This window comes from Tyto alba, unplaced genomic scaffold (genome assembly GCF_018691265.1).
Source record: "Tyto alba isolate M040663 unplaced genomic scaffold, T.alba_DEE_v4.0 Super-Scaffold_29, whole genome shotgun sequence".
Lineage (NCBI taxonomy): Eukaryota > Metazoa > Chordata > Aves > Strigiformes > Tytonidae > Tyto > Tyto alba.
Window position 1 is genome coordinate 1410548 of NW_024881303.1, and position 19287 is coordinate 1429834.

A 19287-nucleotide genomic window follows, 5' to 3' on the forward strand; every position below is an offset into this window, starting at 1 on the left:
GCTGCTATCTCATGTTGTTATATTACAGCATATCAAAACTGTGTGTTCACATGAATTTTGGGTCTCTAGCAAAAGTGCAATTTCTCTCAGCTGTAGCCTTTCCACTGTGATACTGTGCTGAGTGCTGCTTTGATTCCTCATCCTTTAACATCCTCAAATCACAGTTCTGTCCTTAAATATCCGTACTTCACAGCAGACATTTGATTCAGCTTTCTCTGTAGAGCTTCTCATGGAGCCAGTGACCGGAGGTCAGAAATTCCAGCTACAAATAGAAGAGGCAAGTGTTAATGATGTCTTCTGAAGACTTCTGATATACCTATGTCAGGTGCCATAACTGTCACGGAAATGTTTAGTGATAGTACTATATCAAGTCTGGTTTTGAGCTTTAACAGTTAGGTTCAATGTTTCTTTTAATACAGGAAAAGTATGTCTTGTACCTCTGTAAATGGCATGAAAACAGAAATACTTGAAAAGATTCAGAGGGGAGGAAAGGGAAAAATCAAGGGTAGGATGTTTATGAATTGCACACACCCTGGAGGAAGATTAATCGAAGGAGGTCAATGGCTCGTTAGCTGGTGCAGTTAGATAGCACTGAAAGGCTCACTAAACTGAACAAAATTATAAGAGAGGAAGAAAGAGCTAAGCTTTGTAAATACTTGGAAATTTTCATGCTTGAGCTCTTTGGTTAAGTGCTTTCTGTAAAGACCAACAGCAACTTCTTGAAAGAAGAAACTCCTGAAAGCCTTGGAAAACTTCACATTTCAGTATCTGAGTAGTTAGACATTAGAGTTAGTGGTTTTTAAATGCTTCTGATCACAGAAATTCTTATTATCAAAATCTACATCTGGTCTCTTTCCAAACACCTTCCAGGGCAAACAAAAGGCTGAACATAGAAAGGGGAACTGAGCTACAAAATCACGCAGAAAAAACCCACCTTCCCCTTTGGCCTCCAAAACATCTCCCGTTTTGCAGGGTGGAATTAGTATTGATCAATCAATCTGTGCATGCCATCCTCAGCCCAAACTCTTTGTAAGTATGCATGTGCTGCAGACACAGCAGTGGCATGGATGCGGTGATGCTCCTCATCGGGGTGTTTCCTGTTGTGCCTCTGGAGCCTTCTGTAAGGCACATTTATTTTGTGCACAGCCCGGGTGGTGGCCACCGAGGAAAACCAAGGATGGAATGAGCAGACACAACTTGCAAGAAAATAAGCAGAGCAAAACGTGGAATTAAAATAATAATTTTCGAATGTTTGTTAAGTCTGTCCTAGAAAACAGAAATGAGAGGCAGTAAGTGCATAAAGAAGGTGATGTGCTGAACATATTTCCTGCTGAGGGACTCGCGCTTCGAAGGCTGTAATTACCAGGTTCCTTTTGTGGGAAATAGGTTAGCAGCTGCCACAATCGAAGCACAGTGTGCGCAGAGGTCTCTCAGTTGCCGAAGATGAACATGATTCACTCCCCGTCTTGCAAACAAGCGTCACATGAGTGCAAATTGTTGAGCACCAGCTTTGTGTTGAAGTCCCCTTCAGTACTGTATGTAGCAAGTGGCTGTTTCTGATTTTAATGATATTCAAGATAAATCTCAAAAAGAAAAGAAAGGTCTTCGTTTTTTTTGCGTTTTCTCCCCTCCTTATTTCAGTGCCCCCTTTCACATTAGAAAATTGAAAAAGCTAGCAGTAATTAATAAGCTGTGTATGTTCTTATTTGTGCTCTCTTACTTTTCATTTCTTCTTGAGGTTCAGTTGGTCCTCAGGTTTGTCCGTGGAGGAACACGTGCACAGAAACTGGAGTATCACGGGCAGAAGTATTATAGTCATTTTAAGCATTCTCCTTTTCTAGTCAAAATTAAGTATTTCCTGTTCTTCTGAATTTGGTTCAGTTTCTATTAATTTTATACTATCCTTCCATTTCAGAATCTCTTTCATAAATTTTATCTGTTGGTCAATACCAGAAGGAGATATTATTCTTGTCTTGCCCCCCATCACTAACCAAATGTGTTCTTCAGCTGTATGAGCTTTTCTTCAAAATTACGGCAACAAGAGCAAAAATCCCATTACTCAGCCATTCTCTTATATTATTTCTTCTAATTTGAGATTATTTTTTCTCATTGTTTTGTTTGTTTGTTTCACTAAAATTGAGTATCATATTAGTAAGTGCAGTAAAATAAAAAAGCACTTAAGGAATAATAGTTTTGTGCTTAAAATGACTGGAACTCATTGGAGGAAGAATCTCTGAACAGATCTCTTTGGAGACAGCTCATGTTTTTTATGTTCATCTTTTTTGTACTTTATAAAATAAAAATAACTATCCCACAAGATAATTAAGAAGGTGATAGCACTGAAAGATCTGGATAGCTGTCTCTAACATTATCTTTGCAAGTTCTCTGCCAATCCCCCTGCTCTGAGAGGCATGAAACCACAATAGGCATGGCAAAAAATAGATAACATGCATTAAAATCTGCTCTTCCCATACCCTGTTTTTCCAGGTATCTGAATGTCATTTTAAGCTATCAATAATTTATTTTGTTTTCGGTTTTGCATTGCATTTGTCTCAATGAAATCTCTTTTTGTTAATTATTCTTCTGGTTCTTCACAATTACTCTACTCCCCCCATTTCAGACTGTATCAATTTTGAGTTGTCTTATAGCTGTGTTTTTTGTCTGATTTTGTAATTTCACATTATTTCTTTAATTGCTGTTTTTATCTTAACGATGCAATCTTCTTTTACTGTCTTTTTCCTAACCTATACCAATGCCACCTTTAGTCAGTAGACCTCTGTGGGGTTTTTTATGCCTTTCCAGTTGCCTTTTAATATAATTGTGGCAAGGCCTTCGGATGGCTGATAAATTTTCTGAGTTCATCTCCTATTTGCCTTTCTTGGGTTACACCTTTCATTGTTTTTAGGATGGCAGCCACACAAAACTTTCCTAATAAGGCGGTGGGGTTTTTTTAAACTTATTTCAGCTACACCTATTTTGAATTATTTCTTTCAGCCAATGACATGGCTTCTCCAAAATACCGATTGCATCTTCTTCTGTAGTTGTGCCTGCCCCAAACAAGCTACTTGGGCTGTGTAAGGGAGCACGAATATCAGTTTTACTGGCCAAAAGTGACCTCAGCAGCAATGTTCTGCTCGCTGCTTTACCTGTCATTCTTCCCTGCCCCTTCCCTCTCCCACGTCCCCATGCTACTAGTAAAAGAAGCATTTGTTCTGTGTTGGTAGCACATAATTTCTTAGGTAAACCAGCAGAACCTTTGGACACCTGAAAGTTTCTTTTGCACCAGCAGCTTTCTTCACAGTGAGCAAAGGGGCAGTTTATGACAGTGAAGTTGAGGTATCGCGGCTGGCTATACTGTCCTGGTCAGTCTGGTGCTTCCAGCTTGTTCTTTCTTGCCGTCAAACAGAGGTTATTGCTCTGAGAACTGACAAATTCCCTGCTTGGCTACAGGCTAAATTCACCCCCTGCTCCCCCTCCAGGCTATTTCTTGCTCTCCTCCCTGTTCAAGGGAAAGGAAAATATTTTGGTTCTGGAGAAAAGCACTGAAAGTAACATTAATGATTTTAGCGATATGTTTGTCCTTGGTAGTGTGTTGCATTCATAACTCATAAACTGTTTTTAAAGACGATTACCCTTAAAATGAGCATGTGCTACTTCACGTGAAGGGGAGACACTGTTGCTAATTAACAAATTCAACAGGGCATGGTAATCCTCAGATATGTATCTGAACAGCCTAATCAGTCTCAATTAGGATGGGGATTTTCTTCTGTAAGAGCTAAAGAAGAGCTCCTGCTACTTTGTAATTACTCAATAGTATACAGCTTAGCTTTCTACAAAATACTGTAAAAAGCTAGAGTTTATCTGTACAGTCTCAGTGAGATGTGCATGTCTTGTGATACTTTATATTCTCTAAGTGTATCTGTCCACTGGAATGGAAGCTTCCCACCTTTGGTCTGATATTACCTACAGTAGTCTAAGGTACAAACTGAACTATACTAGCATATATGTTGTTGTTAGTTATATATTCTGCTAATCTAGTCGGTGTATTTTTCAAAGTTCTTTGGCTTTTTTTTTTAAGTTACTTTTACTTTTGAGAACTCTTTTTCACCCACACAGTGTGTTTTAGTAATCTCTGAATTGTGGCTTTATGTAAAAATGAAGCATTTCACAATTTTTAGTATTTATAATATTCTATTCAGCTGTAATGATTCCTGATTAGTGCCTGTTTCCCTGGGCAGCTTGCCTGTATTTCCACAAACTATTATTTCAGAGTTATCTGCAGAACTCTGTGACACCTCTTTTTCCTTCCATTAAGAGTGGAGTCTTGAATTTGTAGTTTGTGAACGCTGAAAATGTAAGAGGGAGTTTGGTTTTGCTAGTCCTTAAGTCTGAATTTGTATTTTACTTGTATGCTGGCAGCAGTCATATTTGTCTGGGTCCCTGTTTCTTTCCATTTTAGTTCCATTTCACTTGATGTGAAACGTCAGTCCTGTCAGAGTTTATGGCGTTTACTCATCTCAGATGAATAAAACAGGAATGGAGAGGGTCAAAAATGCTAAAATATAGAAGTGACAACTTGCAGAATAGTTTGCTTTAAGGTAATTTTCCATCAGTGTGAGATCTGCTTCAGTTTCCCTCCGTGTGTAACAGCAACTAGGTTGTGTGGCTGAAAGAGTTTGAAAGCAGACTTCAGCTCCTGCCTTCCTCCTTCAGCCAGAGACGCCCACGTGTTTGGCTCAGATGGTCAGACCTTTCCTCACACTGTAAGAAATTACTGGTTTTGGTGAAGGGAGCAGTTGAGCAACCTCTGTAATTCAGGCGTTAACCCACTGCCTGCTGGACCATATTGCTCGTCTGCTTTATCAGCCAAGGGGATATCTTAACATGCCCCCCTCTCAGGGCGATCTGTCGTGCTTTCCTCATGCACAGAGTCCACTTTCTTGACAGCCAAAAATACTTGTTCTGCTCAGAAACAGAAACAAAAAGCCCAGAGCTTTGGGAAGTGCCTGTTACCTGATTTTGCCAGCTGCTGGAGGCCTTCGTGCCTCGACAGTGTCGCACCAGGTATTACTTGGGCAGATGGTATCGCAGGATCCCCTTGCCTTTGTCAAAAGGAGTTGTCCTCTGGAACTGTAACACACAGAACTGAAGTCGTCTGTTGTTCTCTGTGTTTCCCTGGATGGCAACAGTTCATCACCTGAGCTGGTCAGGAAAGTTTCGGGGCACTGTCTGGACAGCCGCCTTCAAGAGCAAGGGGGACCCCAAACCAGGTCCGTGGGTTTACAGAGTTGTTCGCTGGTGTCCGCTTTTTCCTATCTAGTAACTTGCTGTTTGAAAAGTTATTCTTGGCTCCTTGGTAGGCCATCTTTTTTCTTCTTGGTTATGAAGTCTAAGTCTTAAGTGAAGCAGTAGAAGTCACTTTGGACTGACCAAGGGCGTTGGGTTTTGGTTACAACTGAGGACTCTGTCTGGCCTTTCCTATCTACCTTGTCCAGACCTCCATGCTAATCCAAGGTTGAGATATTCTGTCTTGGTGAGCAGACCTGTTACTTAACTGTTCTGATAAACAACAGAAAAGGCTGTGAGATAAGATTTTCTGATAATGTCATCTTTTCCTTCAGGTCTCTTTTTTCCTCCTCTACTGGGTCCTTGAACTGTGTTAGCTATAAAGGAGTGTAACATCTCCTAGACTTGAATCAAAAATGCGTTAGTAGCAAAACTGGTCTTCTGGGGTTTTTTTAACTATGGCCTTAAAAAACATCAGTGGTGGTTAGTTTTTTCCAGCTGTGAAAGACGACTTCTGAACAGCACTTGAACCTGAACTGTCAGGGATCTTGTTTTGAGTCTGTAGTAAAGATTGTCACGTCATCCTGTGGAGACACAATCTCGGTCAATTATAACTTGAGAGGATTGAGAGATACAGGCTGATTCCTCTTACATGGCATTAATTCAGAACAGGGTGTTGGCCCCAGATTCATCCCAAATCCTGTCTGCAGAGTGATTGTCAAATTAACTTAATTATTTTTCTCCAGGCTTCATACATCTGGGCTGAAAGCAATCACATTCTTAACACTGACTCTTTGGATGTTCCTTTGCTATCTGCAGTGATGGCTGTTTTGAGGGGTTTGGCATTTTTCTGGATAGCTGTGGTCTCAAGGCTTGCTGTCAGACTGCCAAAAATTTCTCCATTTCCTCTTCAGCACTGGAGCATACTTGCTCAGAGCCAAGCAGCACCAGGGCCTTGCCTTCAGCAAGCTGCCATACTGAGCACTTACTTTGTTTTTATCTCGCATTAGTGCTCACAGGTGCCCTATACTTCCCACTCGCAGTTGTGAGTCTAAATAGAACTCATGAGCCTCCTTTTTTCTTTCCCTGCTCCTGGGGAATTTTCATTGTAGTTTTGTTTCTGTCCTCTTATTCATCTGCATGTCCTTAATAGAGGAGATCAATTCAGAAAGTTACTAACAAATATTTTTGTCATAACAAATTGATATTGCTTTCCAGTAGTTAAAGAGTAGCAAAAAAAAAAAAGAAAAAATTTACTCATTTGTAGTTTGTTCCCCAAGTTCTCCAAGACACACGTTTAGAAATTCAAGCTATATGCTTTCCCTGTTTGCTACACTGTCTTCAGGGCCTATTGGTATTTGATATACATATATCTCTCTATTTCTATCTGTCTGTCTATCCATGTCTTCATTTATATGATGCCTTCCCCCAAAACAATCATTTAATAGATTAATTCATAATTATAGTTCTGATACTTCTGATACTTGTTTCTGAGGGATAAAATATACAACACTTCTGATACTTGTTTCTGAGGGATAAAATATACAACACTTCTGATACTTGTTTCTGATATCAGATTCTCTATATCTGGTTTTGCTTGTGGCACAGAGAAGGTATATTTTCTTTTGACTGGCATCATCCAAAGTTCTTTTTATTCTGTGTATCCTTCTTCTTAAAGTAGATAACATTTTCCTTTTTTTCCCACCATAGGCCAAAGGCAAATGCACTGTCATGAGAATTGGGCTCTGTCACCTGAGGAATTTGACATATGGGACAGATTTTACAGGATTAAGGAAAGTGATGGAGTAAAGGAACCGATACTGCCTCAAATTCAGTTTGAAGCCTTTGAAAACCTCGAAGAAATATCAGTGAGTTTAACCTAAAAGTAATGTTTCCTTTGACATGAAGCTTAAAGGATACCCTAAGTAACAAAGTTAACTATGAACTTAAAGGAGGTCTATATTAAAAATGCAATTTTGAGAATTATATGTAGGTTTTTGAGGTTAAGTATTTAGGAGTTAGATGTTTGAAATGGGTCTTGGAGGTTGGGTCTGTAAATTAAAAATACATTAAAAAGTCTCTTAGTATCCACTGAGTTCTGTTCCTGTTTCTAAGAATTCCATGCAAGATGCTGTATTCATGACAGTGTTGTATCCATGCTTTTTCATTCCCTTGTTTATATAACTATGAAAGTGTTACTGAAATAAAAGCTCCAGTTTTACAAACTTTTCTGATTCAGAGAAAAATCTTGGAGATTTTGTGTCATGTCACCACTTAAAGCAACCTGTCTTCCATGAAAAGCCATGACAACACAAAGCATGGACTTGTTTTTGTTTAAACCAGACTTAAACCTTTGTGATAATGTTTAGGTGCTTTTCTTCATCCAGAGTATTTATGAACCCTGACAGAGAAGTAGACATTAGTTATGCTAAATAATTTCATGATTAAAATCTCCTTGTCAATCTTAATTTCCAACTGCAGAAGCATGAAGAGAAGGCAACTCATGAACTTTCCCTGTCTGAATGGAGAATTTGGCAGAATCATCCTTTTCCTACATTCATGGTTGATCACTCAGATCGTTGCTACCATTTTATCAGTGTTATGAAAATGATAGAACTGATGAGAGATGAAAAGGTAAGGTGTTTACATTTGGCTGGCTGTAAACATGCACAAGTATTTAATGCACAGGTAGATTATTTAAAAAATAAGAAGTGCTCTAGTTCTGTCTGGTCAGGTGAAACAAAAAAGCGGGGAAGTGTTTGCATTGGGCTAAGTTAGGCATTATGAAATGAATAATGTGTTTAATTTTGTTTGAAAATGTCTCCCACTGGTATTCTGTAATTCTTAATCTTTCCCACAGGAGTTGTTTAAATTAGTGTTTCCCTACACAGAAAAAAAAAAAAAAAAACAACAAACACACCTATAAATCATTCTTTTTTTTTTTTTTTTTTTTTTTTTTTAATGGATCCAAGCATCAGTTTTTTACAAAAAGACATTAAGTACAAGAACTGTGTATGTCAAGGAGCAGAGTCACCAAGAGTGGTACTAGAACTATTGGAAATAATTTTGTATCATGTATGTACATCAAATGTATCCCATAAAAATGATTGCATGTTTTGAGGTGATTTTGAATGTATTGCATGTTTTAAGGTGATTGTGTTTTGAGGCCTTTTGGTTTGTTTTCTGTGAAAGCTTTAATTAAAAACTTAATTGCTCCTAATAATTAAAGGATAAGAGGAGGACAGTCAAACAAATACGGATGAAAACCATTTGGGAGATGAGAATTTTGTTTACTAAGAGTTATGGATAGCAGCTATGCCGTTATAATGAAAGGCACATACAAGAAAATGGGTGTAGTGGTGGGTCCATTGACAGTCCCTGAAGACACTATTTTTTTCTCCAGTTTAGCTCTTCTGTGTTCCATGCATATTGCTTTTTAGCGTGTTGAAGTTTTCTAGGTCATCAAAATCTGTTGCTAAGCTGCCAGTTTCCTGAATGACTAGACTAATCAAAGAAGAGAAGAGAGACATTGTAGCTGTACTCCTTGCTAGGAAAGTGTATTAATGGGAGGTTGTTAGTAGACTGTCAGGGCTAAGATAATTTATTCCACTTCATCACAGAACAATGGCATTCTTGACTTCTTTGAGAGCCTGTGTTCCCAAGCCACGGTCAAGAACATGCTGCCAGAGAGAGAGGACTTTGGGGAGAGGTCAGGTATAGAGACCTGAAAGAAGTCAAGAGGCAAAGAAATGGTTAAAAAATATAGAATTGCTCTTCTAACTGAGGACTTCCCTCCCCACCACCAAGTCACACACTTGAACTATTGGTGACTTAAGTTCCTTTTGTGAAAGTGTATTGATACCAGAAGTCTGTTCAGGTTCCCAAGCGCCTTCAAAGTTGTAGATGCTAAACCAACACCTGGCACCCTTAAACGAACTTACAGAGCAAATTCGTTAGACACCAAGCAAGTCTCTTGTCTTCTCCCTCTAGCTCTACCAAAGCGAGTGCCAAAAATTGTAAGCAAAGCCGAGTATCAAATGCTTTTGCAGAACTCTTACAGAGCCAGGTCTGCCTGCTGTCCCTCGCAGGGATGAGACAGCCCAGCTCACCTACCGCGGCTCTCTGCTGTGTAGTGGACAGAGGGGATGTCCCTTCAACAGGCAGGACCCAAACCCATGGCTTTTTACACCGTGGTCATCCCTTTACACTTTGGTTAGCTCTGGGGATGGCCGTCCGGGCCAGGCGGGGTGTGCGGTGCCGCATTTTCTATGTAGTGTGACTCGTGCTGACGTGTGCCCCGGTGGCACGTGGCAAGCTCTCCCCCCACGGGCTTCAGAGCGGTCCTGCGAACAGCAGGTTGCAGTGCTGCAGAGAGTCTTGGAAAATACTGGAAGATCTGCATCAGAAAAGAAGGGCTACAGCTATGAATTGATAACGAGTGATAATCTTGCACGATTTCTAATTTAACAGCTAAATGTCAGCTTAATCGTCATACATTATAGATACTGCTCTTGCAGTCAAAAGAACGGGACTGACTTGTTATCTCATTCAGCTGCCTTATCTGGATTGATTTCCAGCCAGCTTTCTCTGATCTGTCTTAACTAGTCATAGCTGGAGACACTGAACTTTCTCATCAACTAGGGGAGAAATCATAATTGGATGTCGCTGGCATGCTGAAAGCATCTTCTAATAACTCCACTGAACGTGAGAGGTTACAACATGACCCATCACTCCACCCTATTGAATTCTTCTAGGGAAAAACAGCACTAGCAGTAACTGCTCATCTGGCAGTAACTCTGACCATGTCTGGCAAGGTTGACAGGGCAGAAGCTGTAATTGGCACTGACACCCAGTTTTTAAACTGCAGTGCTTGTTGGCCTCTTTCTTATATCTAAATAAATTGTCAAGGTTCAAGGACATCAAAGCTTTGCCGTAACTGTTTCACAAAAGGCAAAGATGCAACGTGTGTTAATCTATTTTGTCAGCGCTGACAGTGATTTCTTGTATGTGAGTTTTATTAACATTTTCCTAAGTTATCCTTGACTTCTCTGAAAGGCACCGATAGTCTTCCCAAGACAGGGTATGTTCCCACTGAATTCTCCAAAGGGAAGGGAAGGGAATGATGTATATTATGTTTATAGTGGAATTGCCTTGGAGCAGTCGCTGTGCTGTGGCAGTCCTCAGTTATCATGTAGATTACACCAGCAAAAACTTGTTGCCGTGCAATTTGGAAGAGAACAATCTTCCATACTGCTGCCGTGAGAGTATGTGTGAGTGTGGGCAAGGTGGTTTTGGCTTCCTATTACTACCAATCTTGTCCTGATTCAGTCTTCCTACAGCTTCAGTTCTGGTGAATCAGAGAACACATGCAGAGAAAAAGGTGTATAATTATACAGCGAGTCAGGCTAAAGAGCCTATCAGTATAAAGTATATTTTAAAAAAATCTCTCTGTTGTAAACTGTTTCTGCTAGTGAACGCTGCCTTGAGGGCCGTCCCTGTGACCACAGAGCAGTTCAGTTTGGATGTGTGGAGCTCTCTGGTCCAGCCCAGGGCCCGGGTACCCCAGGTAGCAGGGGCCTCCACAACTCAAGCCTCCAGGATCTCCAGGACCGGAATCCCACAGCTTCTCTGGGCCCCTGGTTCAGCATTTGATCGCCCTCATGGTGAAAAAATTTCTCCTAATACCTAATCGAAATTTCCCTTGTTTCATGTTGTGCCCATTAACTCTGCCCTCCGCATACCTCCAGGAAGCCTGGCTCTGTCTCCCCTCTGCTCATACACTAGATAAAGATGGTAATAAGATCTTTTCTTCATAAGACTGAACAGAGTTCCCTTGTCTCCCCTCGTACGTCCTTGTGCTCCAGCCCTGTGACAGTTTTGGCCACCTCTGCTGGACTTGATCCAGTCGGCGATATTTCCTGTACTGAGGGCCCAAAACTAGAATGCAAGAGCTCCAGGTGTCTCATGGGTGATGAGCAGAGGAGAATGATCCTTCCCCTTGCCCTGGGGGTGACTCTCTTGCTAGTGGCGCCTGGGCACGATAGCCTTTGTTGCCACCACGGCACACTGCTCTCTCGTTTTCCTGCTGTGAGGTTTCTGTCAGCCCGTTGAGGGACCTCTGGGCAGCAGCCCTGCCCTCAAGCGTTTCACCTGCTTCCCCCCCCCGCCTGGTGCCATCTGCAAACCTACTGCAGGTGCACTCTGTATTGCAGTCAAGGTCAGGAATAATGCTGAACGCTTCCACACCTCTGCGAAACCCTCCTAGCAGCTAGCCGCTGGCTGGACTTCACGCCACTCCTCAAAACACTTTAGTCCTGGTGGTCCAGCCAGTTTTCCACCCACCCTTACTGTCCACTTATTCAAACTATATCTCACAAGTTTAACTGTGCTGAAGTCAAGGTAGACAGTATCCATTGCACTTTTCTTGCCCACAAAGCTGATTACCTCTTCATAAAAGGCAGTCTTGAATCCTTCATCCCTATGCGTTCTGCGCGCTTGTTGGGATATTCTCGTGAAAGCTTGAATGTTTTCCTACTAGTTTGATTCGAAGGTTGAACTTCAAGCTTAAATTTAGAATAAATACAACGTTCACGTAGCATTCTGACTTCACACATTTAGATTTTCCTTATGATGCAATATTCCCAACACTATTGCATATAAAATTGTTCACATTAGGGCCTTTCAAAAATTAAGCAAGCTTTGCCAAAAAGTGATTATGCCACGTTGCCCGTGGCCAGACATGCGGGGAGGCATGGATGGTTTACTTCAACAGTAACTCGAACACTTTTTTTTTTTTTTTATTGCATAGAGTGCTGCTTCTTAGAAGAAAATATTCATTTAAAAATGCAAAAGTAGAGCGAAATTAAAGAAACTTTAGGATTCGTAGGCAGTGTTTTGAATTTCTGCACACCTACTGAGGCATGTTTGTGTGGGTGGGTATCTCCCGGCTGTATTTCTGGCTCTGATGCTGGGTGGGCAAACTTCCGCCGGCGCAGGGCTGCACAGCACCGGCCCCGTGTGGTTTTCGCCCCTGGTTTTTTTCACGAGCAGTTCAGCGTAAGACTGGGAACACCATGCGGTTGAAAAGCCTGCTTTTCTGCCAATTTGACCTACGCCCTGCGTGGCAGCCTGCTCCGTGCCGCAGGGAGGCCCCCGGGTGCGTTGTGCCTGCTCGGGGCACAGCTGCTTCGTGGCCAGACTGCCGCTGCCGCCCGCATTAGCTGGGCGTGCTTGTGCTCACGCGGTAAATTAAGCAAAAATTACGACTGTAAAAACCCGCCTGAAACGTTAGTCTTATGTGAAAGTAAGTGGATGGCAACAGCAACTGTTCTAGCAGTGATTCAGAAGTTTTAGCATGTATGCACTGTGGATCCGAGTTCCTACAATAAATATTCTGTTGCCAAATATACCGCTGCTAGTCTGTTTGACGTTAATTTACGGTTCTTAATAGCAGAGGGATTTAAGACAAATATGAGTCAGAGCTATTTCCTTAAATAACCGAGATACTGACCTTCAAACCACAGTTCTATTGATTCCTTTCTTACTGAGGGATAAAATATACAAACAGGCAAATCATTATTTTTGCTACGAATAACCAGATGATCTGGAAGTTTCTGATGAGACTAATTATTCCTTGGGATGAATCTCTCATTCAGATATTACTAATAACTTAATATGAGCCAGCTCAGGAGGTGTTTGTGTGTCCGTTATGGGTGTTTGCTTTTCTATTACAGAAGAAAGCTCAGGAATTCAGTGCGGTGTAGCTTTCCTTCTACTCATTCAGTGATTCCAAGAAGCCTGCTGTACAGTTATGTTTTGCATAATATATTTTTTTAAAGTCATTAAAAATCTTAGATATTTTTAAATAGATGAAGTGCAAATGCTTGGGAAACATTTTTATATTGTATTATATGCTCTTAAAAACCTAAAGAAGAAGTTGGCACAATCAAAAAAAAAAAAAAAAAAAAGTGAAAGAAATCCCAAATATGAACCCTGCAACAGGCACATCCACTGCAGAAAAGCCTTTAATGCCTGTGTGGCTTTATTACTACAGCAACGAGAACTGGGCAGATGGGATTGGATTTTCTACTAGCTATGAGTGGGGATTTTTTGTGTAACATGGTAACAAATCAAGTTGTCCTTATGCAAAATAATTCAATAGCTTTTAAGCATTTTTGAAAATTAAACTGTACTGTTTGGAAACAAGGTCAGGGCAAAGTAATCATTTTAATTGAAATTATATTTGTCTAAGTTTCTGAGGATAAGTAACAGGAAATATTGAAGTGCAAGCGCATTTTTGTGTTCTGAGAGGTAGGCAATTCTTTGTGACTTTTTAAAAGTCGTAGTGTCGTCACATCTGGGAGGATGACTGTGAGTATCCGTTTCCCACTTCAGTGGTGGTGGTGTGAAGTTACAGTCAAATTGATTATTGTCCCTAGAAAGACAAAAGAAAAGCCAAAGATTCCCATTGGAAGGATTGCTTTTCTTTTTCACTCAAGTAATCTTTGATACCAAACACCCTGGGAGGCAGGGCTTAGGAGATGAACCTGGAATAACTGCCACGAAAATCATCTGTCATTTATCATCTGTCTTAGGTTGCCTTGAAGGATTCATTGGGTGAAATGTGTGACAGCAGGGAAAGTGTTCTCAGGAAACCCTGTAATTCCAGCGAACCTGAAAAGGCTTTCTATGACTTTGAAGTTTTAAATCAGACGTGTTTTGAGGGGGAAACAGAGTGTTTCCAGCCAGCTGTGATGTTTTTTCCAGGAGACGCTAAATGCAGAATTAAAAATGGTTCAAATAACAACAGTGAAATATTTTTGGTTTTGTTTTAGATGCTCATTGCCGGTAGAGTGTCTGTGGTTAAAATCCTGATCTGAGATGTGTCAAGACTTCTTCCCCAGTCAGCAGCAAATAATTTAAGACAGCAAATGATGTTTAGTTACAGTGTGTATGACAGGCAGGCGAATGCATCTGTGCAACTGCTGGCTTGAACTGTTTCTTGTTTGGGCACTGGGTCTGTCCTAGAGCAGCAGAGAGCAGATAATCCGAGCGAGTCCTCTGTCTTGGGGTTCTCAAAAGCAAGCTGTGCAGAGGTGGCCCAGCTTGTTCTTTATTCCAGAAAAACCCAACAGGAACACGCTTCCCAGCGTGAAGGTGGCAGGGTGTTTGCCTTGTTCTTAGACAGTAAGGCTGCCAGGGAGAACCTGCAAGACCAAAAATCTCAGCTTTCCAATTAAAATAGTTCTTTGTGCCACATTGATTCTTCTGATCTTGTTGCCAAATGATTTGAGTCTGAACACTAATTGAGACCTGGTCTAGATTGTTCGGATCTTTAATTGCAGGTGCTTTCTGGTTTTAGTGATCCTGTGGGGGTTTGTGCTCTCGGTGAGAATAAACTATGAGTGATTAGGCAAAGGGCTTTGGGGTGTCAGCCACGGGCAAGGGACAAGGGCACTGAGCAGATCGTGTGGCACCTGGAAGGGCTCAGCTGTGTTAGTTTGAGAGAGAGTATCTACTGTGTTTAGGGGTGACTCCGTGTCCCTGTACCCTGCCGCGTGAAAGCCTCCCACAGCCCTTGTGCCACGGGTCCAGGCAAACCAGCCAGAAACATTCTTTCCACCCAAGTTAAGTGCTATCGCTTTTCTGGAAAACGTCCCCTAATATTACGTCTTACGGAAGCCAAATAAAACATCGAGTGTGTGACGTAGGGTTGCCAGTTGAAATCTACAGGCAAGAGAAAGCGCGTGCTGTGGGATGGCAGGTATACCCCCGCTGTACAGAGCCGCCTGCCGCCCGTGGGCCGCTACCGCGTGCGCCCCCCACCTCCCTCCCTGCCGTGGGAGAGCGTGGCTCCAGTCTGGCTGCTGCTGGCCTTGGTTGGTGTGGTTCCCGTGTTACCCTGCTTGCTTACGGGCGGGTGTGGGTGTGTGTACAGTAGTTTTGCATTTAGATTAAAACCGCTGTATGCGGCTTTCACAAACTGCCAAAATATTCATGTATGCGAATAACCGGCCGGTTGTTCCTTCAGCTCTTACAGAAGACTGATTTGGCAGAACTTTTACAGTAGGTGTAAACTGGCGTTCGTGTAGTCCTGGAACTCTTGCAGGAGGTACTCTACACCAAATGTCTTTAAAGATACTATTAAGTTTAGAAAGGGGATAATATTTTAACGTTGTTTTAAATTTTATGATAATGCACAGGTGACAAAGTTCAGTGCAATCTAATCACATTTATCCAGAACACTGAACTGCTACTGTATCTGAAAAATTGCTTTTAGATGCAACAGACATCCACTTGGATATACCTGCTGCTGCTTGTATTTTTAATGTTGGCATGAAAAAGCAGTAATCTTAGGAAACTGTTATGATCACTGGGATTCAGAAATGGTTTTCTCTCCCTATTTTCATGGAAATTACATCTCGTATCCAGGTCATTGCTGTGTATCTCCCGGTAGTGCGGAGCATGTCTCCAATACTTGGCGTGGGGCCATCCCGGGCTAAGGAAGTCAAACAGTAAATGTCAGCTTTAACTTATCTAGGGTGTCAGATAACAGAACAACCTGCACTTGCCAGGTCAGACATCTCTAATACTAACTCGCTATCTCTTCTGACCAGAAAGTTTTATAAAATACGCAGTTACTAAACCATAGATGAATTTATTTTGCCACTTCAGATGTTCTCGAACATTCACTCTTGCCTCTGTAGCCTCTTCAGTGATACCTGTTCCCGTAATTGCTAGGGTGCATACCCCATATTTTGCTCATAAGTCTTTCTAGGGATCTTCTGAATGTTTTTATTGTGTGTATAGACATGTGCTGTATAGACAGATGCTCTCTCAGATTAGAGCAGCAGCAAAATAAGGACAAGCAGATAAAGAAAGAGCAGCCAGTTCTGCTAAGCAGGAGCAGATGGTGGCTTTTCAGGAACTGCCAGCCTGGGTGTCACAGGAGCCCGAGGTGCCAGACTCTGACCTGGCTTGTGGAGAAGGGTGTTGGGTGGCTGCATGAGACTGAGTTTGTGATTAATTCCAGGCAAGCTGCCTGAAAGCAAAAAAGCAGTAGAGTTAGTGGAAACATCAGTAACATGGTACTGTTAGGAAGAGAAATATCACAGCTTTTGTAGAAGGAAATTGTGGTTTCTATGTCCCTCAGGCTTCTTTCATGAATCAACTAAATGTATTTTTAAGGGTCATCTGATAGAACATACTTGAACTTCCAAAAAGAGTTTTTGACAGTGTTCGTTCCCCTCGAGACTCTTCTGGAAACTAAGCAATCATAGAATAGGAGGGATTGATTATTCTGTTCATTAGCCAGTTCCTGAAAGGTATAAATAACGGCCTGTACTCTGATGGCAGGGAGAGTTAGCACTGAAATCACACAAGCATCAAAACTGTTTAACTTATTTGCAAATGGTTTGGAAAAGTGATTGTTTTTACAGCAGTAAAATATTATTTTTGGTAATAGACGTAAAAGTCATAAAGAGTTTCAAAATTTCCTAAAGAATTATCCTGTGAGCAAGATCTGAAATGTTGGTGAATTAATTCTGTACCAGTAAGTTCAGAGTGGAATGAAGGAGAAAGCTGACTTAGCCAGGACAGAGTTGGTTTGGATACTTCTGTGTAAATGTTTTGTGTGAACAGATTAATGATCACTGCTACTTAAACAAGGGATTACAAATTCAGAAATAAAGCAGAAAAAATTGTACGATAGTCAAAATATGTCATGTGCCCATATCTTGCATATAGTGAAAGGCCATTCACTGACCTTAAGGTCATTGGCGTAGACGTCATTTTTAACCAGTGGCAGCTCGCATTAAGTAGCCTAGGTGGGCAGATGGACACATTTTGGGGAAGGAGCATTTTATAATTTCTTTATTTCTATACTTTTCTCAATTCTTGGTCAGGTACAACACTCTAGGTGAAAGCAGCCTTTGTCTGACGGCTGGGGGTGTTTGTCCTCTTGCATTCTTGTGTTTCAGTCTTGTTACTGGGCGCTAATAAATACTATATAATACCTACTCTTGTTTTAAACCATTTCAGAGAGGACCATAATATTTTACTGCCTACAGCCCAGTTTGTGAAGCGGGTGAGCAGGATTCCTGAAAAGCAGAAGCAGTCTTTGTAGGAGTGAGAGGAGCTGGAGGAGGACTGCACGCTTCGATTTCTCGACCTCCAGGAGTCTCCCATTGCAATGGAAGTGCAGTTTAGCTTCCGCGGCGAGCGGGCGCTGACATATCCCATACAGGAAAAGCAATAGTTGCAGCCTAGGAGATACTCGTAAACCCTAGAAAAGTGTTTGTGGGGAGTGGGGGAGAACGGTCGTGGCTGAGAGCATTTGAGGCACGGCATTTTGTCGTCCAGAATACACAAAAGGGTGTCTTCCAGGTGTTGAGGATCGCGTGTGAGGGCAAGCACAAGGGTTTTCCCTTGAGTATTTAGGGATCAACCGATCATCTCCAAGGAAAAATTTGTAACCACTTGTCATTCAGAGAGAATGGGATAGGCTGCTTTGAGATCTGCTCTGCCTACTCATGCAAAATACTGCATGAAAACCACCAGCCTTGCTGTTTTAATTGTTGTTAATATTCATGCTAAAGCATGTTAACTGGAAAATATACCCATGTGACTGTATTGGCAGCGTTGACTCCACGGGGTTTACCACTCGGAATGAAAGCTGAAAATCCAGAAGCCTTTCTTCTCTAGATCTAACCAAAAACTGCTCTGAAAGTAGGTTCTGGCTTGTGTCAGAAAAGACTTAAATGCCAGTTGTTCATGCTGCCTTTACCTCTGTTTCAATCCAGTTTTCCATTAAAGAAGTTATAATTGTTAAAATCTATATTGTATCTGTTTACAGACTTTTTAAATAGCAAATGCAGCAGGGTTTTGGCAGACATCTGAATCTCGTTAGAAAACGTACATCCAAAGCACCTTATAAGGGGAGATCAATTTTAATTTTGATAGTAGAAGCCTTAGATTTCAATGCTAGAAAACAGAGTGTGTGCGTGTATTTATATGTATATTTATATATTAAAAATGAAAATCTTAATATCTTAGGTTTACTTTTTCCTTTTTATTTTCTATATTAAAAAACCTATTGCTTTTTAAACTAAATGAGTAATTCTAAGCATTGATTTAGTACAGTAATATAAGAGAGATGCCTGTTTTTCTACTCCTGCATGACCTGTTTACTGAGTCGCTGGTACACACTGGAGCTTTCTAGGTTACAGAAGAGCTGATCAGGTAATTTAAGATTCTACAAGTTGTATACATTCAGGCTAAAATGTGATAATTTATAATTCTGTCCTTTCGATCCACCAGTATTAACTAGACTCGTGACTAAGTTGAACTAGAGACGTTATATAACTCTATGCCTGAAATTAGGTTACTGAAGGTTGTCCTAGATGCTAAATTTGTCTTCTGGACTGTTGTCCTGGCACACAGCAGTTCTGCTAGACTTCTTTCTCTTTTTTTCTCCCTCCAAGTTAGGACAGAATCATGGGTATGTGCAGTGGCCTAATGAAGTTCTCCAGTGTAACAACTCCTCACACCTCCTGTTTTGTGTGTCGTACCCGGTTACTTATCCATGTAAGAAATTTCCTTGTTTTGCTCTCTCTGTTTAAGTTCCTTCCAAGATTTTGGCAGGGACTTTTTGGAAGCCTTTCAGAAAGCTGGGAAGGTGGTATGCATGAGAGCATCTCCGTGTTTTTGCTTCTTAGTCTCTCCAGAGAAACCCAGTGGGTTTGTAAGGTCTGATTTTTTGTTTTCAGACGCACTATTGACACTTCTGAAGAAGACTCATGCAGTAATTCTATTATCTGCTATAGCTTCTACTAATTTATTCACTGTGGAGATGAGGTGAGCAACCTATTAGCTTCCTCCCTGAGCATTAAGAAATGGCATCACATTTGCCACCTCCTAGTTCCTGAGGAACGTAAGCAAGAGATTACCTACCAGCATTACCAGTTCAGGAACTTCACTGGAGCTTCTTCAGGCCCGTTGGGT

At 41.3% G+C, this 19287-nt stretch overlaps 1 protein-coding gene across 6 annotated transcripts in view; it reads left to right on the top strand.

Moving 5' to 3' along the window:
- The window catches only part of FANCM (FA complementation group M), a 76136-nt gene that overhangs the window by 39461 nt on the left and 17388 nt on the right, over positions 1–19287 (top strand). For all 6 annotated transcript variants that reach the window (XM_042799299.1, XM_042799300.1, XM_032995892.2 and 3 more), the window contains 2 exons: positions 6997–7154; positions 7768–7920. In XM_042799299.1, the coding sequence (XP_042655233.1) occupies positions 6997–7154; positions 7768–7920 (311 nt within the window). The remainder of the gene's footprint in view (positions 1–6996; positions 7155–7767; positions 7921–19287) is intronic.